At 43.0% G+C, this 25,653-nt stretch overlaps 1 protein-coding gene across 1 annotated transcript in view; it reads right to left on the reverse strand.

Moving 5' to 3' along the window:
• Window positions 1-21,930, reverse strand: part of SLC7A11 (solute carrier family 7 member 11) — an 83,745-nt gene extending 61,815 nt beyond the window's left edge. Inside the window, exons 1-3 of the mRNA XM_032804409.2 lie at window positions 21,413-21,930; window positions 18,234-18,360; window positions 13,493-13,608 (exon numbers count right to left, since the gene is read on the reverse strand). Of these exons, the coding sequence (XP_032660300.1) occupies window positions 13,493-13,608; window positions 18,234-18,360; window positions 21,413-21,689 (520 nt within the window). The 5' untranslated portion in view covers window positions 21,690-21,930. The remainder of the gene's footprint in view (window positions 1-13,492; window positions 13,609-18,233; window positions 18,361-21,412) is intronic.
• Window positions 21,931-25,653: the final 3,723 nt, after the last annotated feature.

A 25,653-nucleotide genomic window follows, 5' to 3' on the forward strand; every position in this document is an offset into this window, starting at 1 on the left:
AAGGAAGAAGATAGTGGAGAATAGAAGCCATGACAGGCTTTTATGGCCTAAGTGCTTGTGAGAAGTAACAGCCTACATTAGCCTAAATATGTTGCTATTTGAACATCTGCGTGCACCAACTGAAAAGGAGGCACAGAAGGCATAAATCTTGATCTGGAATACAAAAGCATCTCAGCAAAGAAAAGTCTTTATTTAAGCTGCTTATCTGAAATCTGCCAAAGGGGACTGATTTAGTCATAACTAAGGCTGTGTGTCTATCACGGAGGTCACAGATTCTGGGACTTTTCATGACCTCTGCAGTGGCCAGTCCAGCTGGCTCCAGGGCTGCCCAAGCAAATCAAGCAGTCCCTGGGCCAGTTGCCCAGGCTGCTGCTGGGGCAGTTTGGGTGCGGACCGGGGTTCAGGGCTGGGGATTGGGGTACAGGGTGGCACTTACCTGTGAGGGGAGGGGCTCCCTGAAAGCAGCTGGCATGTTGCTCTAGCTCCTACGCAGAGGGGCTAGGGGGCTCTGCATGCTGTCCCGGCCTGGAGGCACCGGCCCCGCAGCTCCCATTGGCTGCTGTTCCCATCCAATGGGAGATGTGCAGCCAGAGCTTGTGGCGGGGGCACAGAGCCCCCAGACCTTCCCTCCCCAGAGCTGCAGGAGCTGGATAGGGAGCCTGCCAACCTTGCCTCCCACCTCCCCCAAGCACAAGCAGGGGTCCCGGACCATGTGGCCACCGCCCACCTCCCCCCCCAGCACTGGCAGGGGTCCCAGGCCTTACCCCCCCCCCCACAGCACCTGAAGCACCTCCAGACTGCCCCCCAAGCCCAAGTTTTAGTCAGGTCCCAGGCCATGAGTTTTTGTTTACTGATGTGACCTGTCCATGACATTTACTAAAAATACCTGTGACTAAAACATAGCCTAGTCATAACGGATGCCATTTGCAATTGCTATACTGGAGAAAGAGAAGTTAGCGGGATTGTGTAAACTCTGAAATAATGTAAAATGATGATTTGGCCAAACAAAAATGTCAGGGTTTTGGTTCCCCCCCCCCCCCCAAGGAAATATTGATAGTTCTGCACAGCTCTGATGACCACACTTTCCCAGAACAATATTGCCTGTGTTTAGGAAGGATATATATCTGGGGTACTTGATGATGGGGCAGAACTCAAAGACAAGGGAAATTTGAGTCCTCTCTAGGGTGTCAAATACTCAGAGTGGCCCCAAAATACAAATAAACAAGTTAAAAACTCTTAAATCATACATGAGCAGTTGATCTGTTCTCAGACTCTCAGCTTTGTATAGCTGAAACCTCTTTAGATATGGAGATCAAGTGAAGTGATTGGATATACAGTATAAACTGGGCCATTTCTACTCAGGTTACATAGTAATAATACAGTTCAAGACACTTATATAGTGTAATTTATCCCCAAGAATATAAGACCGCTATGCACTGTGTGTATATAACACACTCTCACTCTCCGATTGTGCTAGAATTGAAACTGCATGAAATATAGGCCTTTTGGCCCTGCAAAGTCTGCAGCCAAGGGACCTATGATTTGGGGGAAAACACAAACGTGAAATGAAAGCTGAGCATCTCCTTAAGAAGAAAAAGTATGTTGCTAGCCCTCCTCCTTGCAAAGATCAACTTGGAATACACAAATTGACATAAAATGAATGCTAAGTTTGAAGGGAAGAGGCAGCTGGGTTCCACTTCTGTAAGCAGGAGACTGGGGCAGAGCCAGGGAAGAATCTAAAGATTATCCCCCATACAATCACTTTTTATGTATAATGAATTAGTTAAGTTTGGGGTGTATTCCCAAAGAATTGTCTCACTAACCCTCACTAAAATCCTTAGGCTGGCCCTGTGCATAGAGGTGTGATAATTGTGGGCAGTAATTGATTACAATGGTAGACACAAGTAATTTGCTTCCAAAGTCAGCCCAAAATTGCTAAGGTTTGGTATGACTACAGAGGGTATTGTCTGTCTAGCATGCTCTTTGGAGCTATAAGATAATAAATACATTAATAATGGAATTTTAAAATTGATACATTGCCCAGGAGCTCAGTTTTAATTCTCATCTGAAATATGGCAACTGCAGCAGCACAGTGTCCCCTAACACAATATAGGAACACAGTTTTAGTACTGCTCTAAAGGGAACTACCTCACTTTCTGAACTATTAACATAATTGTGGACTTTTCTGGGAATGTTCTGTCATAAATGGATAGGTAGGTAAGGGTTAAGTTTCTTTTACCTGAAAAGGGTAACCGAACACCTGACCAGAGGACCAATCAGAGAACTGGATTTGTTTAGAAGTGCAGGGGCGGGAATTTATTATAGCTCGGGCGCCTTTGCTTGTTTCTAGCTATGAAGAAACGCAAGATCTTCTTCTAATTCTCATCCTAATAACTTGGCTTCTAACATCTCTGTAAGTACCGGAAACGCAAGTATTCAGCTATGATGGGTCTTTGGGTCGTATTTCCTGTATGTTAATTTGTTGTGCTTGTTAATTGGGCTAATTAAAACACTTTCTATATTTTCTTATAAGCAAGAGCCTGTTTGATTTCTTAATGCAAGATATTGTTTTAATATTTTCTTTCTTTTTATTCTATAGAAGTTTTCATTGTTAACACATGTGAAAGTCTTTTTCCTAGGGATGCAAGTGGAAAAGCGTGCTGTGGCTATTTTCCTATTGGTCCAGGGAAAGAGCAGACTCGGGAAAGAGACGAAATTTCTCTCTGTTCTTTGGTGTTTACGTTTTTCCTCGTTCCGGACAATGGGGCGTCAGGCCCGCTGTGGGATTTGCATCTCCATTGTCCTGAGGAAGCAAGAAAAGCTGTTCTTCCTTCACCCAGAGTTAGACCGCGGGAGGCTAAAGGAGGGGTATTCCCTGCTTTAGCTGAAGGGATGTACGGTGTCCCACCAAGGAGGGTAGGAAGAATCGAAGACCAAAAAAAACAGAGAGCTGAGAAAGGGGGGATCAGGCCCCTAAGATTAATTGCCTGAATCTAGGTGGCAGCGAAGAATATCCAGCTGGTATCGGAGTTTAAGGCCCCCAACTTTGGACGCAAAAGTCCAGGTTTGGACAGACCAGGAGGACGGTGAGCACTAAACACGGTCCGACGCTAGATCCACAATGGTGTGGCGGATTGGGAAGTAATACCATGAAGCCATAGCTACATTAATTTTTTCCTGGCTATGGCATCAGCAAAGAATTGGGTTTTAAGCAGACAGAAAAAAAAAAAAATTTTTTTTTCTTCCCTCTCCCCCCCCCCCCCCCCCCCTCATTCAGCAGTACGGCGCATTTGTTAGGCTCATTAGAGAGAGCCATTAAGAGTCATGGTTGGACAATAAGCCTTTCTTTCAGAGGGCGGGATTGCAGCAATCACACAGTCCAGGGAGAAGAAGATTGGTTTACAGACAGCAAATTTTTTTTTTTCTTTCTCCATGCTGCTCTTGGCAATCTTATACTTTAAGAATGACAGGGGTTTTACAGGGCTGAGAGAGCTTCAAATTTTTTTTTCCTTGATACTAGCAGCTTGCAATATTTTTTATTTCATCATTAAAGGGCCCATACAAGATCTTTTGTTAATACGAATGTGAAACTTAAGTACCCAGCCAGCCAAAACTCGAGCACAGGTAAATACAGTACTTGTTTGGTTCTTGCCAAATTCCCAAACAGAGCTAGACAGATCATCAGCAGGCAGAAAGCCACAATTTCGACAGACAGCGACCAGAGCATCTCAACACAGAAAACAAACCATCCGTTCAAAAGATGAGCAGAAAAGGAAAGAGCCGGCTACAGGAGCCCAAGAACAACTAAAATAAACATAGTGAGACAGTGAACTAATTAAGGCCGAACAAAATGCCCAGGAGGCAGCTCACCGAAGAGTCAAGAAGCCAAAAAGGCAAGATCACGAAAGAAAACATACAAGAACAACAGGGCGTTTACGAAAAAAAAACAAACAAGAATAGAGGCGATTCACAGAAAGAACAGGTAGAACTACAAAAGAGGCTCACCCAGCAGGCTTTGGATTATTAGAGCGGGCTTAAAGCAGCAAGACCTCCAACAAATCCTAACCCTCCGCCGCCCGTTGTTGTTCCAACACCGCAAGGAAATTTCCCAGCTCGAGCAGGGGTGAGGACCCGGCAGACCTTCTAGAAAAATTGCTCGAAGGGTTCTGTATGGGTACAGACATCCTGAAAACCAGATACATGGCTAGAGCTGAGGTCATCACATCACGTGGACCTTGGCAGATGTGGCGGGCTAAAGCCCAAAGAGAACAATGATATGATTATTAAACTTTCAACCAAGCCGATCCAGATCGGGATTAACCCCGGATCACGACCGTCGGGACGATTCAGAACCAAAAGTGGAACCAGAGCGGGTCCTTTCCCGACCACGCCTACACGTTCGAAGGAAGCATTGCGACGGCCTGGATATCAGGAACCCAGGTTCAAAACCTTTGAAGAATTGCGCCACACCATATGCTGGGCAGTTCTTGGATGGTGTTCCTGCAGAAATAACACGTTACATCCTAGATGGGCAAACCCACAAACTCTCACCGAGGCCGGGGAGAGGGGGGGTTGGAGCCACATGGATGGGCCCGTGGCAGAGAGCAAGCTAAATCTACTTAAGGGGATGAAGACCAGGAGCCACCCAGCAATAAACCCTACACCGAGGCAACCTCAAACCCCACCTTACCCAAGGATAAAGCGCAGACACCCTATACCTTCCACCTCACCAGTCTCCAGTGACTCCTTCAATTCCAGTAACCCGTATCTGGAACATGCATACTGTAAGGAAACGGACATATCAAGCGCCACTGCCAAATGGCCAACTGCCGAATAACCCACCCGGGTGCAAGTCATTGCACCCCAGCGGACGCGTAAAGACCCCCAGCCCAGAGTACTTAACTCCAAATCCCTTGGAGCAAAGGGAAACACTGAGAGTGGGCGGAAAGACGGTTACCCGTGAGGAGACACGGGGCACAAGTGTCAGCTATCCACCAATCCTTCGTCGATCCCCAAACTCGATCAACCAGGGCCCAAAGTGACCATTTACCCGCTTCATTTCACAAGTGTGGACTTGCCTAACAGCTGAACTGCTGTCCAGTACAAAGGCTGGTCAGGGAATGTGGACTTTTGCAGTCTATTGACAATTATCCTCATCCCATGCTACTGGAGAAGACTGTGCAATCATTATAGCATCCAGAGAGAGGAATGTTAAACGCATGCCAATCCAGACCAAGCTTCCAGACCATTCCTATTCCTGACCGTCCACAGAGAACTGTCTGTGTGTCAGAGACCCAGACTGATGGTAGTGGACCCGGATCCCATGTCAACGGAACTGAGAACGCCAAAACCTCCAGTCCCAGACCCGAACTGGAACAGCAACAGCAAGCGCAACGCAACACCTTCAACCCAATGCCAGAGGGACCACGAGCTGAACTGCAGAAGCCACAACCACCGTATCCAAGAGGCTCAGGCAGAAGCCTCGAACATACCACCAGGTCCACAGCGACGGACCAACCCATCAATTTCATCACTTCGAGGGACCAAGCCCAAGTCCCAGCTGAGGAAGACTGGAGTCCCCAGCTTCAAGGGACAGTTCCGGACCTAGCAGGAAGCAGATGGATAACTTCAGACCGCTTGGGCGGCGGCACGGAGCACCCACCGCCTCTCGCTCTTCTTACCGATCTCCGGTTTGTTATAGCGACCAAGGACTTTTATACAGGGAAATTCTTTCTGGTGAACGCCAGAACAAGCGGCACTGCACAGCGTTGTGGTCTCCAACTAATCCAATACCCCCAGGGCGGGAGCAATCTTGAGCTTAGCCCAGTGATTATCCCGTGGTCAGCGGGGTGGAACAGACCAAAGACAGTTGGGAAGTCTTTCTACTGGAGGGATGGGCACAGGAAGTTGCCGGTATGTCAGTTCTTTGAGCTGTCCAAAGAGTTCGAAGCCCTCAAGATCTGGCCAAGGTCCCTCTCCAGCCACTCCATAATTGAGGTTCCCATTTCAGCGAGAGCTGTGGATATCTGGGTCTTTTCGAGAAGACACCAGGGAAAGCAGTACAGTACATGACTCCGTGGACTTTGCGACCTGATGCCGAAGCAGGGTCCTAGGTAACCGCAGAGCTAAAGCATCGTGTGCCAGGCCTTAACGACATTTCGACCAGGGTCGGTTGGCCCTCCGAATCCTTACCGATTCAATCTAATTTCCTGGCTGAACCATGGGAGGAACCTGTTGGAAATTATCATGGGGTGAATCATTGGTTGCACACCCCATATACCCACCACAAACCAATTGGCCGTAGAAAGGTTTAATGGAACCTTGGGGCCATGATTCACGTAAATTTGTAAATGATACTCCAATGAACTGGACCTAGTATTGCAGCAGTGCTCTTTGCTTACGGGCTACCGCATCCAGTTAGGGTCTCAACCCTTTGAACATTGTGTATGGCCATTGAGGTTAAGGGCCATTTACAGGTTGTGAAGCACCAATGGGAGGGATTTACACCCTTCGCCAGGGACTAACATTCGGATTTTGTGAGCAACTTACAAAACACCCTCCGCCATTCTCTAGCCCTCGCTAGAGAAAACCTACAGGATACCTAGGGAGAGCAAAAGGCCTGGTACTGATAAACAATACACAGGGACCGATATCCTTCAAGGACAGAGGACCGGCGTTATGGTCTTAAAGGCGCAACAGCTTCCAAAATGGAAACATCCTGGGAGGGGCCATTCACAGTCCAAGAGCGCCTGGGAGCTGTTAACTATCTCATAGCATTCCCGATTTCCTCCCATAAACCCAAAGTGTACATGTTAATTCTCTCAAGCCCTTTATTCCCAGAGACTTACAGGTTTGCAGTTTTACAGTCAGGAGAGAGAGACGCAGATGTGACCTGATGGGTCTACTTGACGTAAAAGGAAAGGAACGGCGGCGTGGAAGAGGTGAACCTCTCAACCACCTGGAACGTCTGCAGCGCAACAGTCCAGGAGCTGTCGCACCAACTTTGCACCATTGTTCTCAAGCCACCCAGGACTGACTGAAAGCGGGCATACCACTGCCCATCGACACAGGTAATGCTCACACATTAGAACACCACCTACCGGTGTCCCCTCACGGCACAGGCTGCTATACAGCGGAAATCAGATTATGCTACAGATGGGTATAATCGTCAATGTCTACCAGTGCATGGGCATTCTCCAGTAGTTCCTGGTACCCAACAAGATGGGGAAATACGCTTTTTGTGATGGACTACGTAAGCTAAATGCATATGATCGTCAGACAACTATTCCAAAGCCATCGCACGCATGAGTATTGGAAAGTGGGAGCGTGCCCAGTTTATCTCTACCATAGACTAAGCCCAGGTATCTGGCAAAGTTACCACTAAATGAACCTGCCAAGGAAGGTCAGGCATCGTCACCCTAGCAGGGGGTATATGAATTTAATGTACTCCTTTCGGCTGCGCCATAGCACCCGCACAACTTTCAGAGACTTGGTAGATGGTTACTAGCAGGACTGGAGAATATGCCAGTTGCCTACTCGATGATGTGGCCTTTTTTCTGACTCCTGGTCCCGCACACCAGAACACCGAAAAGGTCTTGACCGTATCAGGCAGGCAGGACTAACTGTTAAGGCCAAAAGTGTCAAAATAAGGCCAAAACAGGGTGACTTACCTGGACATGCAGGGGGTCTGAGGAACCATAACCCCTAACAGACAGGTGAAGCTAATCCAAAAGTGCCTTGCCACAAGTTCAAAGAACAGGTCAATCTTTCTAGGCTGCGGTATGTACAGGCGTTTGTTACCACCTACAGCCAAATCGCTGCACCACTATGACCGCCTGACCAAAAGCCCCAGCCAACACAGTTAAATGGACTGATTGATGTCAGGAAGCCTTTTGACCATGAAGGACGACGCTCACGCTGACCCTGTGAGGGCCCAGACTTTGCAAATCCATTCAGTAACCCGCGATGCTATCTGAACGTGAGTATAGAGCAGTTCTTATGCACAGAAGGACCGATCAGAACTCCATCTGTGTTGTCTCAGCAAGAAACATATCTGAGAGGGAAAGTACTGTCAGATCAGTGAAAAGGAATTGCTATGCCATTGTTACGCCCTGGAAAGCTACGCGCCATACGTTGGGGGACGGCGGTTCCAGCTACAAACTGACCAGCTGCGCTAATTGGCTTCATACAGCCAAGGCACAACAAGAACTAACTTCGGTGGAGTCTTAGCTTCTCCAAGATTTTGATTCGAAATCCGACACATTTCAGGACTTCTAACAAGTAGGCTGATGCCTCTCCCGTGAGGAGTTCACCAGATACACTGGTTAAACTGGTCCTGAATGTTGAAGTCTTGTATCTTTGGCATGCTTTTATTTCTATGGTGCATGTGTTGTATTCTCTGTTTAGTTTAAGTTTTAGGTAGAAAATCACCTCCAGTGAAAGTTTCTACTGTCGTGATTTGTGGGCGTGTCATAATGGATAGGTAGTAAGGGTTAAGTTTCTTTTACCTGAAAGGGTTAACGAACAACCTGACCAGAGGACCAATCAGAAGAAAAACTGAAAAAAAAAAATTTTGTTAAAGTCAGGGCGGGAATTTGTATATCGGGGTTTTGTTGTTTTTAGCTATGAGGAAACAAGTCTTCTTCTAATTCGCTCTCAATACTCTTCATAACATCTGTAAGTACCCAGGACCGCAAAGTAATTCAGCTATGATGGTCTTTGGGTGTATTTACCTGTATGTTATATTTGCTGCCTGGTTTAATTGGCTATTTTTAAATATCAGACTGTTTTCTTTATATTTTCTTATAAGACAAGAGCCTGTATTGAGTTTCTAATGCAAGAATGATTGTTTATAATTTTTTTTCTTTTTTTCTATAAAGTTTTCTTGTTAAACACTGTGAAAGTTCTTTCCTAGGGATGGCAGAAGGAAAGGCCAGGCCTGTGGCTTATTTCGCTATTTGGGTCAGGGAAAGAGCAACTACGGGGAAGAGCGAAAGAATTCTCTCTGTTGCTCTGGTGTACAGTTTTCCTCGTTCCTGGAGCAAGGGGGTGGCAGAGCCATGTGGCATTTTGCTTCCATTGTCCTGAGGGAAGCAAGAACAGCTGGTTCTTCTTCACCCAGAGTTTAGCGCGAGGCAAGCCTGGTAAGGAGGGGGAAGGGGATATTGTCCCTCTTTTGCATCCAAGGATTGGGAATCTGGGATTCCCACCAAGGGAGGTTGGGAACACCAGAGGGAGGAAGGGGGATCAGGCCCCATGATATAATTCTGATGCTTGGTGGCAGCGAGAATATCCAAGCTGGTGTGAGAGCTTGGGGGAGTTTCAGGTAAGCCCCCAAACTTTGGACGCAAAAGTCCAGGTTTGGGACAGGACCAGACTGGTGGACACTAAAGTCCAGGTCTGGGACTGGACGGCTAGATTACCACATGTTCCCATCCAAATACTAATCAGGCCCAACCCTTATCTTGTAAATCTTGCTTGCTGAGAAGATCAGAGGACAAGATGGTAAGACTACAGAACAAAATCTCTCTTATTACTAACACATAGTTCCATGATGCTTCCAACTATTTTATTCCCATGTGAGATGATAAAGATAAATTGAGTGAGCCAGAGAGCTGCAAACAGCAGTCTTATCACTCTGCATAATCAGCGATGGCGGCACACAGAGAAAAGAGACACAGAAGTAGGTGAGAAGGACAAGAGATGGGGTAGCTGACTTGCAGTTTGACTTAGGCTATATCAAACCCTTGAAAGGAAACAGAGACTCCAGTCTGGAGGGGGAACTTTGTACACAACCATACTACCACTAATAATAATTAAATACACTAGATAATACTGCTCATAGAAGAGTCACAGTCAGACTTTCAGATCCCTGGATATATGTGCACTATATGATATAATACACAAAATGCTACATCATTACAGAAAAGTAAACACTAAACCCCATCAGTGTTTCCCTTTACATCTCTGTTGGTCATTGTGATGCTGCAGTCTATATGGTTTTATAAAAATATGCTATGAGTGAATATAATGTAACTGGAATATGCTTCATGCAAAAGGTCTCTTGTAAGGTATCATTACAAAACTTATAATCTACTGAGTGTGGTCATCCTATTTGTATAAACGTATCACTCTTGTATCTGAAACTAGAAATATGAAATATAACTGAGGGCCTATTGTAATTATGCAAAGTGCCGGCCATTAACGGTGGTTTGGAATCTTGATGACTCCCATTAACCAGAACAATTGTCTGCAGATGAGCGTGTTTTACCTGTAAGTCTTCCTGTATATGTGTGTGCTGGCAAGTGGGCAATGAAGTCTTGCACTGACATGTGATCATGTCACCTGAACTGGAATCCATCTTTAACCTGGTGTCTTTCCATTGAGAAAAAGGGTGTGGGAACCAAAAGAGGGACAAAGGATTCCCACCTTATGCAAAAGATATATAAAGGAGTGGAAGAGAACAAAGGAGGGAGAGGAGCCATCATGAAGAATCCACTAGCTACCACCTGAGCTGGAACAAGAGTTGTACCAGAGGAAAGAATTGCGCCCAGGCCTGGAAGGTGTCCAGTCTGAGGAAAAAACTTACTGAAGCATCTCTGAGGGTGAGCTTATCTGTAATTAGTTTCATTAGACATAGATTTGAGCATTTTATTTTATTTTGCTTGGTGACTTACCTTGTTCTGTCTATTACTACTTGGAACCACTTAAATCCTACTTTCTGTATTTAATAAAATCACTTTTTACTTATTAATTAACTCAGAGTATGTATTAATACCTGGGGGAGCAAACAACTGTGCATCTCTCTCTATCGGTGTTATAGAAGGTGAACAATTTATGAGTTTACCCTGCATAAGGTTTATACAGGGTAAAACGGATTTTTTTGGGTTTAGACCCCATTGGGAGTTGGGCATCTGAGTGTTAAAGACAGGAACACTTCTGTTAGCTACTTTCAGATAAACCTGCAGCTTTGGGGCAAATAATTCAGACCCTGGGTCTATGCTGGAGCAGATAGGAAGGTCTGGCTCAGCAAGACAGAGTGCTGGGGTCCCAAGCTGGCAGGGAAGGCAGGAGCAGAGGTAGTCTTGGCACATCAGGTGGCAGCTTCCAAGGGGGTTTCTGTGATTCAACCCATCACAGTCATATTTACAAGACTTTCCCAGGAATCTCTAGTTTCAGTGAGGCAGTAACTCATCCTACCCACTCTGCACAAACTCTCCTTTGGTCACCATAGCAACAATTTGCTGTTGACTCCAAACTCCCCTCAGGGCATCATTTCAGGATATCTCCACCCTCCTGCCACGCAGCTTCTTTGCTTAATTACTTCATGAGTCCTGGCTTATCAGATAGATTTTCAATTAAATTAAATGTAATAAAAATACTATTTTAAATTCTTCACTCTTTGTGCTCGAATTACACGCACTTAACAAAACACTTTAATGGAGTCACCCCATAATGTTCCTTCTGTCTCAGTGACCTCGAAGTTCTTGAACCTCTGTCTTACCCTTATCTTTTCCTGAAATATTTTAGGCAGATGTAATTATAAAAAAAGTAATTAACCTCAAAAACTCAAGCCCTTAATTCAATTATTCATATGGTTTCTGCATAATTAAAATAGAAGCAAATGTGGTCAGATATTGATTTTTTTTTTTTAATACTGGTGGGAAAACACTTCTACAAATAACTTGTTTTTTATATATAATCTCCCTATATAAAGAAAAGGTCATCTGATTCAATTACCTGTGCAAAACAAAAGTGTCTTCCTGTGTGACTTTTTACACTGTTTTGTCTGGAATCCTTTTTCATTCCTTTTATATTCTTTCAAATATATGTGCTGCCCAAATTAAAAAGAGCACTGTTCCTAAGGTTCAGCAGTAAACACAACACTAATGTAGGTCCTACCTATGTGCCAGCTGAATAATAGGAAAAAAGACTAGAAGGTGCTGTTCCTATTGTGTGTGTTAGTGCTATGCATTAATACCTGCGCTGCTCTGAACCCATAAGAGATGGTTGGGTTCATAGCTTACTGAAATACTGGCTAGACCTGGGCAGAAAATTGTTTTCCTGTTCCAAAAAAATTTTTGAGATATCAAAAAATTTCCTGTACCATATTGAAAGGCTTCAGTTTTGTCCCAAAGTTTTTCACCATGAAAAATGAGCTTGAGAGAACCTCCCCAGAAGAGCCTGTTGGTTAGGGAATTCACCTCTGATGACGCTTCAAGTCCTTGCTATGTCCTGACTGCCAGGCTACCAGGGATGCCTGGGGCGGGGGGAGCAAGTGGGACAATTTTCCCCAGGCCCTGGGCCCCTCAGGGGCCCCCACGAGAGTTTTTTGGGGACCCTGGAGTGGGATCCTTCACTTGTTCCAGGGGCCCCGGGCCCACGGAGCTTCTCCCGCTCCAGATCTTCGGTGGCAATTTGGCGGCGGAAGGTCCTTCCTCCCCGGGACCCGCCGCCGAAGTGTTGGGTCTTCGGTGGCAATTTGGCAGTAGGGCCCCCCGCCGCCAAAGACCCCAGGCCTCCTGAATCCTCTGAGCCCTGCAGGCTACTGGGTATTCAGGGTGGGTCTCTCTCAATCTCTCCTCTTGCAGCTGTTCCAGTTTGTGTAATTAATTAAATATTCAGTGGACCAGAGAGAGGGCAGGAGTGGGATCAGGGCTGCGACAGAGAGATGGAGCAAGGGGTGGTGGTTCAGGCGTGCAGGCTCTGGGCAGTGCTTACCTCAAGCAGCTCCTGGAAGCAGCAGCATGTCCCCACTCTGGCTTCCATGCCGAGGCACACCACATGTTGCCCTGTCCTCAGGTGCCAACCCTGCAGCTGCCATTGGCCATGGTTCCTGGCCAATGGGAGCTGCCGGGATGGCGCTTGAGGCAGGGTCAGCGTGCAGAGTGGAGCCCTCTGGTTACATATAGGAGCCAGAGGCAGATATGCCACTGCTTCCGGAAGCCGCGTAGCCCCTGACATTGCTCCCTGGCTGGAGCAGCAGAGCAAGGCAAGCCCCAGACCCCTCTCACCAGCGGGAGCTCGAGGGCCAGATTAAAATGGCTGGCAGGCCGGATGTGGCCCACGGGCCATAGTTTGCCCACTATTTCTATAGTCTGATGGTTAGGGCACTTACTCAGGACTTGAACCTGCATCTCCCATATCCCCAATGATAATAAATAGACCTGAAGAACAGCTCTGTGTGAGCTCAAAACTTGTCTCGCTCACCAACAGCAGCTGGTCCAATAAAAGATATTACCTCTCCCACCTTGTCTCTCCAATATCCTGGGACCGACATGGCTACAACATCACGGCATACAACTAATATTTAATGATTTATACAATGGGAAACAGTTCTAACAGGAGCAACTGAGAGACCCAATCCAGAATGCACAGTAATTCTGTAATGGTTCACATCAAGGCACTATCTATTCAACGTCTGACTTATTTTAATTATTTTCTACTTTAACATCACCTTCACCCTTCTCCAAAGCTTAAATTTGATACTTACTGATGCCAACAGCTGTAATAAGCTTAATTGCTAGGTCTGGAATTTCACATTGGATAAAAAATGGTTCCAGAATATAGCGCCCAAATGCCAAGGATATCACTGCTGTGGCAGCAGGGCTAAGGTAAACAGAAAGAAAAAAAAAAAAGTCAAGTGATAGTTAATCTACACCTGTGGATAAACAATCTTCATTATCACAAAACTGAATTCAGTTTAACTGTGGTGTGTCCTCCGTAACTGTGTAAAACTACAGTGTCTGAATATAGTGGAGGTTCCAAGGAGTGCATAATCACTTATGCTTTGCTCAGATGCTACTGAACTATCATCACCACTTTTATCAACATGGACTGACTTATGACTTACCTGTTGTAGCACAGTCAGAAGTGACATGCACTGGAGATTTATGAACACGGTCTTTATTCATTCCCTTTAAATCAAATAGGATCAGGCACCAGATAACTGGTATTTAAATCCAACTTTATAGAAGTTTGTGGATAGAATTTTAATTTTGAATGCATCTCATTTTTCACAAGAGAATTTCAAAGTTCAGAATTCTGCTTTATTCAGATAAGCATCCTAAAAATATCCAGCACTTATACCAAAGTCCAAGCTTATTTAATCCAGATGAAGCTGTGACGCTAAATTGTAATTGTAAATAGGCTTCTATGAATCATTTCTGCTTCTTGTCCTGATCAAAAGTTTCAGGTCCTTTTCAACATGGGGAATATTCCTCAAAGACAGTGAGAGAGTACTTATTGCACAATGAAATGTACAGAAAGAAAGTACATATTACAGAGATGGGTGAGGTGATTTCAAGAGCAGGAGATAACTCACATCAATATATGCATGACCAGCTTAATAAAGGATATGCCTCCTTTTCTTTTTAAGACAAGAGAGAAAGTTAGCCAGAGGCCTTAGCATTAACCCAGATATTGACATCAGTTTGCCCTGTTACCCTAGGTCAGACGTAGTCATGTTGCCTACATAGTGGTGTTCTAGAAATTCTGTTTCTGGAAATATTATTTCTACCTGCTCAGACAGCTATTTGTGCTTCCATCACCTAGTTACAAACAATAAGGAGCTAAGGGCCAGGGATACCTTTGATCTGATTCCCCTGGAGTAATACAGATTAATATTATAGTATTTTTACTTCCACTTGTGGTCAAAACCAGGAAGTGCAACAGTGCTTGCAAATTCAAACAGAACAAAAAGTTAAGTCCAATTTTTATTCAAAGCTCAGTAAAGGTCTGGTTCAGTCTGGAGGATAGATGACAGTTTAGGTAATTTTGTATTTAAACTTGTTCAATAATCCTTACCAGAGTATCTTTACAAAAACACCTTATAGAATATAACAATGGTGAAACCAACAGAAATTAAACAAGACTGTATTGAAATTGATCTACAAATCTCTAGAATTTAAATAGAGAATAATAGTCTGTCTATGGGATTTAAACCATCCTTTAGAATGTAATAGCTAATATCCATGCCATAAAATTTTATGAGACAATTTAAAAATTCTATTGAGAGGTTATTATTGTGTGTTAAATTCCACAAGGGAGCTGCATCTCTGAAAAATATTTTCTTAATGTTGTGACTCAGCCACTATATCATAGATTGTGTTGGATAAGACTGGGGCAAGCAAACATTAAAACTATCTTGTTAACAAAGGTTCTGTGTTGGTTAAGGGAGGGTTGCTGCTTGCGCACATTTACCACTCCCGTGCTTACCCTCATACATGGGGGTTTAATGACTTAGCAGACACTCAGGGCCTGATTCTCTTCTCATTTACATGTCACTGTATTAACTTCAGCTGAGTTACTTCTAATTTACACAGGAGTAAGTGAGAGGAGAATCAAGCACCCCCAAGAGTTTAGTTTGCATCAGGTTGTTTGTACTGCTACAGATCAACTGTCAGACCAGATCTTTTGAGTATCCACACACAACTTCCTTCTTCAGTTCCAGTGCTCTCTTTCAGAACCTTACCTAATCTTTTTTTTTACAAAGACCTCTTTTTAATTCTCCTAAAGAGAGAGTGATGGTTAGTGCACCACTACAATTTTTACACTCCTGCTTTTCCTAAATTGTGCCTGCAATAAATACTGTAGCTTAATGAGCATTTATATGCTCTCATTTTTCTGTGGATTGCGCTAACAGCTGCAGTCCACAAATAAGAGAGCAGAGGGTCAAAGTAACAATACACTTTGCATTGTATTGCAAACGTGAAGAAAAGCTAGCAAAGTACAAACATCTTGTGCATGTCTCTTGCTTTCAGTAATAGGTAGAAAGAGAATGTATCCCTTGCAAACAAAGGATAGTAACTGACTATGTGCAGCTAGAAGTAGGAAAACTACCACCAGCGCATCTCATAGCTCTAAATAGGTTGGACAATGGCATACTGCAACCTATGGTTTAAGCCCTGTTAGCAACCACCTGACATGGTTTTATAACACAGGTCTAACATGGTTCTCGGGGTGGGGAGAGGAAGAGAAAATATCACTGAATGCACTGGTTAGAGAAAGTGCATGTGAAAGTCACATTCAAACACAACTGTTGCTAGCACAGTTTAATCTATATCACACAGAATTGAAATGTCCCTTGGATTTGTAATACTGTGGCTGACATGGTATATGGGAGCAGGAAATGTTTATTCTTTATTGTGGCTGCTCCACTAATCTGTATTTTTCATAATCCTGCAGTCTTTCAGAGGGAAAAGGACACAGCTGAGGAATGTGTGCCTAACTTTCTGACTCCTTAGAAGTCACTGCTTAGAACACAAAGTACATATTGGGTGGCTAGTTCTTTCCACAGAAACAACCAATTAGTTAAACAGCCACAGGAGTCAGAACTAAAACTCTACACAGAATTTCAGCAATGCAGTTCTGATAACAACAAGTACGCCCCCATAGTTATTTCTCAGAATTACTGATTCACGGATGGTATGACTTTATTCTCACGCACCGTTTATATTTATTTGGGTGTGGGACAGGCTGTGATGATGATGAATGTTCTCGTGACATCAGGATGTTGACACATTTTAAACAAACTTTGGGTTCAGAGTGACTTTGCATTATTACTACGTTTAACCAACTTAGTCTGTGCTAGAATTTGGATCCTTGACCATTTTTATGGAAGTCTGGCAGTGAGAGCAAATAAAGCATGTGCACTGTGATTAGCTTGCTGCATGAGAGGAAGTGAGTCTTACTAAGGCCAGGAAGATTTGAAAAGACCTGCGTTTATTTTATGGAGGTGAATTGTCATAACAATATAGACAGCACAAGCTCCTCACAGAAATAGTTCAAATAGATTTCAAGGGACTAACTTTCTATAATCAATTTGAATATGATAACTGATATCCATTAAAACTGTGGGTGTTGGATTGATATAAAGACACTTATATTTATTATACTTTAAGGCTCCAACAGTGTATACACCTGTAGCATAAGACACAAAACACAATAAGGCAGATTCTTGGCCGAAGTTAAGTATCTATGGACTTAAAGCTGCTTTACATTGACAGCTGGGGATTCTCCTGTTTTAGAGTAATATCTGAGTGGTGTAAAGATGCCATAGCCAGCTCTAAATTTCCCACACCTTCACAGAGGGGAAAATGTAGGGGCACGAGGAGAGCACATGGTTCTCTGGCGAGCCATGGCCAGCTGGACAGTACTCTAGTGATATGTACTCTGTGATACATAGCCAACTGGACAGTACTCTAGTACTCTGTGATACATCACAGGGTAAGCCCAGGGTTCAAACTCGGGTTCAGGCCTAACCCTCTTTTCTTCTACAAACAAATCATGCTGACCCAGGGCTTGGACCCAGGGTCTCAGGATACCACAGAGGTGGAACATTCAAGCCTGAGTCAAGCTGGGACCCAGGGTTTAAACCCTATTGCTTTGCATTGTAGATGGTACCCCACTGGACTCACGTTCTAGGGGTCCATCAGAAATATCCCACGGTTCCACGGGCTGACAACCTTTGTCCTCTGAACAGTCAAGTTCGGTGAACAGTAAAGTTTTCCCAAACTGCACCAGGAACAAAGGGCTAGAGTGGCCACATTTTGGGAGGGTAATTAGACTCGGGTTTGCAAAATGCTGTTTAGATGTTGAAGCTCCATGTTGGGACAATTCCTATCCTGGGGTTACAGATGAGTGTAGATGTTCAACCCCTAGGTTATCAAAACCAGGGTCTGCTAACTCAAATTCCGATGACCCTGGATTATATTGCAGTGTAGACATACCCGGGATACTATTCTTGTCTCTATTGAGGGAGGTTGAAAGATAGTTTAGAGCTACGTTTGCATTCCTCTTCAACTATTCCAAGCCAGAGTTCACTTCCACAAATCTAAGTAGGTAGCCAACACATGGCACACTGCAAATTCAGAAGGTAGGTCCTTTGGAGTATTTTTAAATATGATGTGCGGGTATCAGCACTATTACTGACATGGGTGAGCACTGCAGGCTCTGCAGAAGAATTGAAATCAAGTAGCTGAATTTTTATGAAAACCAGTTCACTTTAAATCATTTTTCTTAAAAATATCTTGAAATCAAATCGTCAGTGATGGCAAACAAAATAGAATCAGTAAGTGTCCTGCAGCAGAAATACTTAAAAAAAAACCCACACAGCTGGAAGATCAAAATCCATTTGATTATTTCTGTCCTCTTCTTATCTGAGGTTTCTCTTTGTATTTGAAACAGCACTGACAGTGGACAGAGAAGGTAAACAGAACCCTCAGCACACTTACCGTATTATAAGCAGTTCCACCCAAACTCTAACAAAAGCCGGTAATGGGCCAAACGCCTCCAGGATGTAAGCATAGTGGCCACCGGATTTCTTGATACATGTTCCCAGTTCAGCATAGCACAGTGCACCTATGGAAATGTATTTAAAATTGAAATGTTGTATCATAAGACATAACCAATAATGTTTATTCAAAACTTTTGTGATACACGAGCATCAGGAACAGACTAAACAATAGAGCAAATTATTCACTGAATAATTATTTCTGACCAGTTTGATATATTTCCTCAAATAAGTTATTTTAATTAGTTCAATCAGCCCTGTAAGTGGCCAAATTTGTGTGTAATTTATTCAATTACATTTTTCTGTAACTCACTGAATAGGTAATTTGTTAATACAGTTTCTCATTACTCAACCAGCTCCGGCAAACAGATAGAAGGAAATGCTGTGTCATGCTAGCTTAGAATCATAGAATATCAGGGTTGGAAGGGACCTCAGGAGGTCATCTAGTCCAACCCCTTGCTCAAAGCAGGTTGTCTGGCTACCCACCAAACAATGACAAAAGGTGTGTCTACACTTGGAGAGGGATGCATGATTCCCAGCTCAAGGAGACACTCTCGTACTAGGTCTCATCCAGTTAGCAAACTAAAAACAGAGTACAGCCATGGCAGCACAAGCAACAGGAGGGAACGGGATATTTGACAATGAGCCTCTCCCAACACTCATTCTGCTGTGGCTACATTTGGTTGTTAGCATTCTAGCTAGTACATCTCTTGGGAATCCCTTCACAGCATCTCTTGGGAATACCCAAAGCCCTGTCACTAGGAAATATCATTGGTTTAGTCTCTGCTGAGATTACAAGGGCCTGGAAACTGTACTACATGTTCACTGCTAGTTCTGAGGCACATTGATGGAGCAACGTCAGGAAGTGTGCACTGTTGACTCGAGACTTCACTTTCTAGGACTAGCAATGTGTTGTGTACTAGCTCCACCCCTACTCTTCAAATCAGGTTGTTCGGTGCTTGCACATTACTGCATTTGTTCCTAGCTCTGGGAAGCTTCATGGGTTTCTGTATTGCCAGATGACTTCACATTTCCCTAGTAAGAGGAATCTTTCATTCTTCAATATGTTTACACTAGATCAAATAAAAAGAAAACCAGTGTTGTGTTATTAGTTTAGGAGGTCTTGTCATGCAAAAGTCATTTGGTCCACTGTGGAGGGACTGTACAGCACAAAGATGACCTTCAAAAGCTCCCTGAGGCTGACACATGCACAATACGCATCCTCAGCCTTTATGGAGCATTCAGCAGCATGCTAGAACAACAACATGGACCTGTATTTAATATTCTTAACCATGTACCATCCCTCCAGTTTGTGTGTCTGTTGGGGTGTTTAATAGGCCATCACACAGTTACAAAGCCAGTAGATTCTCAGCTCCATTTATGGACAGCATCAGCCAAGAGGAGGAGATTTACCAGCACTAAACAAATGCAGCCAACTTGTTCATTAGTGTGTGCACAGTGTTTGAGCAGCCTTTGGGAATCAATGATAAAGTGATATGGTGTCTAGTGTTATGATCAATACAATATATGCAATTATCAATTATGTGTTCCCTAATTAATTTATGTCACTGTAATTATAAGATAAAAGCACATTTGTCAAAAAACCAACATACAGCATCTTAAATGTCCAGGGTTATGCAGAGACATGCATACATCTGCTATAGCTGTTGCAATACAAAAACCACCAAATAATACATAATTTTAGAGATGGATTTGTAATTCAAAGGACTTCTATTTTGTTCTTATTCTGACAGCAGCCCCTTAAAGCATATGTTTTAATGAAGAATATCAGGCATATCTCATTTCTTTGGTAAATAAAGTTGGGTAAACTTTATTTGAGATTATTCAGGTACCTGATAATCTACTTAGAGTCACGTATAACAAACCCATTGGCAGATTTTCTCTTGCCAAGCTCACCTGGAGAGATACAATAGAGAATCAGTCTGAGGTAACTACTGTAATGTTGCAATACATGTTTCACAGAGACCGTCACTGACCAAATAAGCAAACTTTGCATACGATTTTACCATAGCATGTAGCGTAGAGAGAATCTCAATAATTTATTACACTTTTAATCACTTGCTCATATAACACATACCTAAATTAAAGTGTATAGTGCTATGTTGAGGCAAGTTCTATCTCTAGTTTAATCTAAAGTCCAGCGCTGCCTAACTAGGTTCCAAGTTATGTGTCAGCTCTCACTTCACTTGTAGAGGAAGATTTCAGTCTCAGGCAGAACCTTCAAAGTTCCACAGTAGATTTTTGTTGTGCATGGTACTCTGGCATCAAAATAATACGTTTAGCTTCTGATTAAAATTGATCTTAACTTTCTTCAACTGTACATTTAGCAAGGGCCTTATGTTCCTTCTTAACAGCTGATGCCTCTTTTAAGTCCACAGCCAGTTTATATGGAGTGACATTTACATAGTCTTGAGCAGATGTTACTCGGGGCTCACCCTCAAGACCACCTGCCAGAAAACAAGTAGTCTGTCAGAAAATATATGGCAGTAGTCAAAACCCTCAGTAAGTGTTAGCTGCTAAGTTCCATAACTTTTTGTGACATGGTCTTTCATAGTGATATTGTGAATTGATGAATAAGGCAAAAAAAAAAAAAAAAACAGTAATAAAGTTTTCTCTCGCTCACTTTCTTGCCAATAAAAATTTTGTCCAGCAGAAGCTATTCAATTCAGAGCTTAATCCAGTAGTAGGGAGCTGGATCAAGCGGTCTATACATTTCACAGGTGTTCAGATTGATTGGCCCATATCCCCAACTGCCAACACCTTGCAAGCATGCTGTAAACAAACCATTACAGCTAGAACAAAAAGTCATAAATAAAACATAGTATACTTCCCTCTCCTCTTACTTTAGGATTCATAAGAAACATTATTTGGTCTTATAATATTTATAAAAAGATACAGCAGGGTTTTGTGTCACAATGATTGTAAAAGAGATAATGCCAAATGTATAGAACTGTACCATTTACAGACACTATCAAATAACAAAAAATATCTGTAGCCTTATTGTCTCTCACATATCAGATTGGTCTTTGATATCCAATAGCAGGGGGGGAAATCCACCAGCTACCCCCAAGGATCAATTATAAAGTTTCACCAACTTACCAAACAGTGAGAGGATACCACACACTGTCCAGAGAATCAAGGACATTCCCACACTGCCTGTGTTCTTTAGGATCCCTTTGGGAGAGATGAAGATTCCTGCTCCAATGATAGTGCCAATTATAATGGATACCCCTCTCAAAAAAGTTACTTTCTTCTTCAACACCACTTTTTCTTCTTGAGCTGGCTCTTTACTGTCCAGAGAGGGCAACCTGCCAATAGATTGCCCCCTAAAAGCACTTCCATTAGGGATTGTGGAGAGAGCAGGTTTCCTAAACATGGCTACAGTGCCACTAACACACTCAAGACAAACAAAATAAAAAACTTTCTGGCAAGCACTCAAAGTTTCTTTCCCTCAATTTTTGTGCTATTTTTCTTATTGCTCTCACTCTCTTTCTCTGCCCTTTGTTACTTTTCAAGCTGCTCCTGCACACAGGTATAAGACTCTGAAGTGTATTTTAATATTCACTGCTGTATAAATACTACTTAGTAACACCTGTCCTTTCACATTGTTAGCTGGTGCTGCCCTCTCATTGGAAACCAGCTCAGCTTCCGCATGGACTTGTATTTAAGCTCCTGTCATACCAAATTAGTCTGCTGAATGATGATGCAAATTCTCCAGGTTTGCATCAGCCATAAGAAAAGGCTCTGGCATTACTCAGCATTTTCAAATGGTAACAGCATGTTGCACAACTGATTTGAGCTTCTTAGGAAGAACAAAGCTCTCACTTGAAAGGAAGTTTAACCAATTAGAAGGTACTATATTTCTGTCAACACACTCCCATATATTTAAAGGAACTCGTAGTGAGACATACAAGCCTGATTTAAAACACAAAGATCTTTAGCCAGAAAGAAAAAAAAATCAAACAGGATGTGTCACCTTTGGTTCTATTCCAATTTTTTTTTCAAAAGTCTTTTAAACTAACATAGGTTTTGTGGGTTTAAACTTTTCTTTTTTAGTTGATTAGTTTCTCCCAAATCTATCCCTTACCTGGATATTTATGTAAAGACTACATATAAACTGTTTGCTACGTTATGTTGCCTAGCAACAGCCAAATTAGACTAGTGAAAAATCTAGGTTATTTCCACAGTAATTCTCACATGTACAGAGTTTATGGGATATTTGTAAATAATGCACAATTGAAAATACCCCTTCAAGTCAGGTAAGCACTCTTGCTAATATTTACAGCTAATTCTTTTAAGAGATGATACAATATCAACATTTCAAAGTACTGAATTGTCATGTCACAATGTCTCAGAAACCAGAAACACCATCTGGTTGTCATGTCACAATAGTGCAGGCATGGCCAAACTGTGGCTTGTGAGCCGCATGCATCTCTTTTACAGTTAAAGGGTGGCTCACAGAGTCCCTCCCCCCCAAGCAATTCCCCCATTTTCCACCTAGTAGACTGAGTGGGGGGAGCTCGGGGCTTCTGCCCTGCAGAGAGGGTTACAGCTTTCAAACTTCTGAAGACTATTTTATGTAGCTTGGCGGGTCAGTAAATTTGGCCTCTCCTGCAATAGCACCCTCCTGAGTGGATTAACTAACCTGTACTTAGATTTCTTGCTAACTTACCTGAGTTACTTGATTTCAAACTGAAACATGAAAAGTTAAATTAAAAAGAAGCTTTCATAAAAAAAAAATCAATAGTCCTTGAGCACTTATAACCTCATCACGGGACAGCCTGTACAGTATATGCCAAAGGAAAAAATTCCTATGTGGCATAACTACTGCAGCTGCTCATGGCTTTGGGGTCAATCAGCATAATAAGAAGTAATTATTGCCTTGCATGTTCCCTTTATAGTTATTGCTTAATTAGCTCCAAATGGGGGGGAAAAGATATTAGCTAAGTGTTTTGTCATTTCAGAAGAAGGCACTGAGCTCTAAGCACAACTTCTGTGTTTTAAAGTATCTTGGAAACAGTAAATACTAGAGTATCATAGCAGTGCTGTTTATACTGCAGTAGTAAAAGCTGAGTCAATGTTTTTAAAACCCCATATTTTCAGGGGTTATAACTTGTCTATAATAATTTGCACTGTGATAAAACTAGGCATAAAAAGCCTGACTGCTTTTAATCTACAGAGGAACAAACACAAATAGTTTTTAGCGTTTGGATATATATTTGTACTGCTATAATATTTTTAAAGGCTTATTTCTTCCTCCATACCCTTCCTCATGTTCAACAGCAGCTCATTTGATTTCTCCTCTGGTTCATACTTCTCTTCAGCGCACCATTGGATCAGGCCCCATAAGACAGCGTAATGTTTCTTTGTCCAGAGAGTACTGCATGCCACTCACATATGACTTAAAGGAATTGCTACAGAATAATTCAAGATAGTCCCTCTTCTTGTCATACCTGCGATCCTCCCAGCACCTGAAGTGAATGACCTGATCCACAAACCAAGCCAGGTCAAAGCATTAGCCACAAATCTATGCTGGTCTGATGAACTTAAAATGAATTTTAAAAGGCTGCGTAATGAACAATCACAAGTAGGGCTGGTCAGGAAGTTTTTGAGAAAATGGTTTTCAGTCAGAACCTGTCAATGTGCCAAAACTAAAATTTTCTAGGGAATGTGCCAGTTTCAACCTAACTTTTGTCAAGAATTGGTTTCTCAGCCCAGGAAGGAATTTCTGATAAAAACAAGAGAGAGAGAAAGAGCACCCTGTAAGAACAAGGAGTAATGGTCTCAAGTTGCAGGGGGGAGGTTTAGGTTGGATATTAGGAAAAACTTTTTGACTCAGGAGAGTGGTGAAGCACTGGAATGGGTTACCTAGGGAGGTGGTGGAATCTCCTTCCTTAGAGGTTTTTAAGATCAGGCTTGACAAAGCCCTGGCTGGGATGATTTAGTTGGGAATTGGTCCTGCTTTGAGCAGGGGGCTGGACTAGATGACCTTCTGAGGTCCCTTCCAACCCTTCCAACCCTGTCTATGATTCTATAGCTAATAGCCTGATGATTAAGACAGTCACCTCAGATGTGGAAGACCTAGTCTCAAGTCCTTGCTCTGTCATAGTCAAAAAAAGGGCAATATTTATTTGACCCTGGGCTCTTCTAGCCAGTAGGAAGCTAGCAACTAACACTGACTCCAGCAGTTCATAGAGTCCCGCTGTGGGGGTCAGCAGAGATAGTCTTTGCGCTACTCTGATATACAGCCCATGTTGAAGGCTGACTTAAGTTATATTGGTTGTCAGTAGCCCCAAAAGAGCAATAGACACATTCTGGTCATAGAAGCATTCTAGCTATGTGCCCATCTCTGACTGTACATCAATGAAGGTTCACCATGCACAGGAGTGATCATTCTATGGCTGACATGTTTGAGTTAGGGCAGTGATTTTCAACCTTTTTCACTTCTGGACCCCTAAACAATTTCTAATGAAAGTGAAAAACTCTTTGGCAATTCAACCTGTGATCCATAGACCCTCTACCATAGAAGAGTTAGACTGAAAACTAACTGAACAGAATTCAGCTATATATGTTGCACGTGCTCAGCATGAGAAAGGGCACTAAACTGTAGACTTCTATGGTAATGACAACACCTCCTGGGATCTGAAACTTTGTCATCATAGTCACCTTTTACAGACCTCTTAGGCATAGTCTGTGAATCCCCAGGGTGCCACAGGTTGAAAACCACTGAGTTGGGCAATACTACACTATTACTGCACAAAATGACCACATCTTCAGTTTTGACCAAAAATATATAGATACCAGTTGGTTTGGGTTTATTTTTAATTAAGGTTTCAAGTGATTTTCTATTTTTCTTTGCCAAAGCCTTCACTTTTGAAGATTTTCCAGTAACAGCATTTATAACCTGTGTTTAGATTGTGAGTTCCCCAAATACTGTATCAGCATTTGGGGAGTTATTAGAGCCAGAGTAATTTAGAGTAGCCTATGGGATGCTCTAACTTAATGCCAGTGGACCTGTCTGGTGCACACCAGCCCCAGAGTAGAGGAGTATTTCAAGGTGTCTTGAAGTCACGTTTGCGTGCCCTCCTGAGCAGTATAGTGCACTCCTTCGCTGCAACACTCTATATTCTTATATGTCCATGCCACACCTACCACATTTTGAGGGCTCCTGTAATATAAACAATAACTAACAACAACAACACCTCAATGAGGACACAAAAGGCAAAGTTTGATTTCGAGGCTCTAACTTAGTCCCTAGGCAGCAAACGACCCGGGGAATTGGGACTAGGCGAACTATTCCTATGCCTATTTCATTCACATACTGTGCTTCCCAAATTTTG

This window comes from Chelonoidis abingdonii, chromosome 5 (assembly GCF_003597395.2).
Source record: "Chelonoidis abingdonii isolate Lonesome George chromosome 5, CheloAbing_2.0, whole genome shotgun sequence".
NCBI classification, from domain to species: Eukaryota; Metazoa; Chordata; order Testudines; family Testudinidae; genus Chelonoidis; species Chelonoidis abingdonii.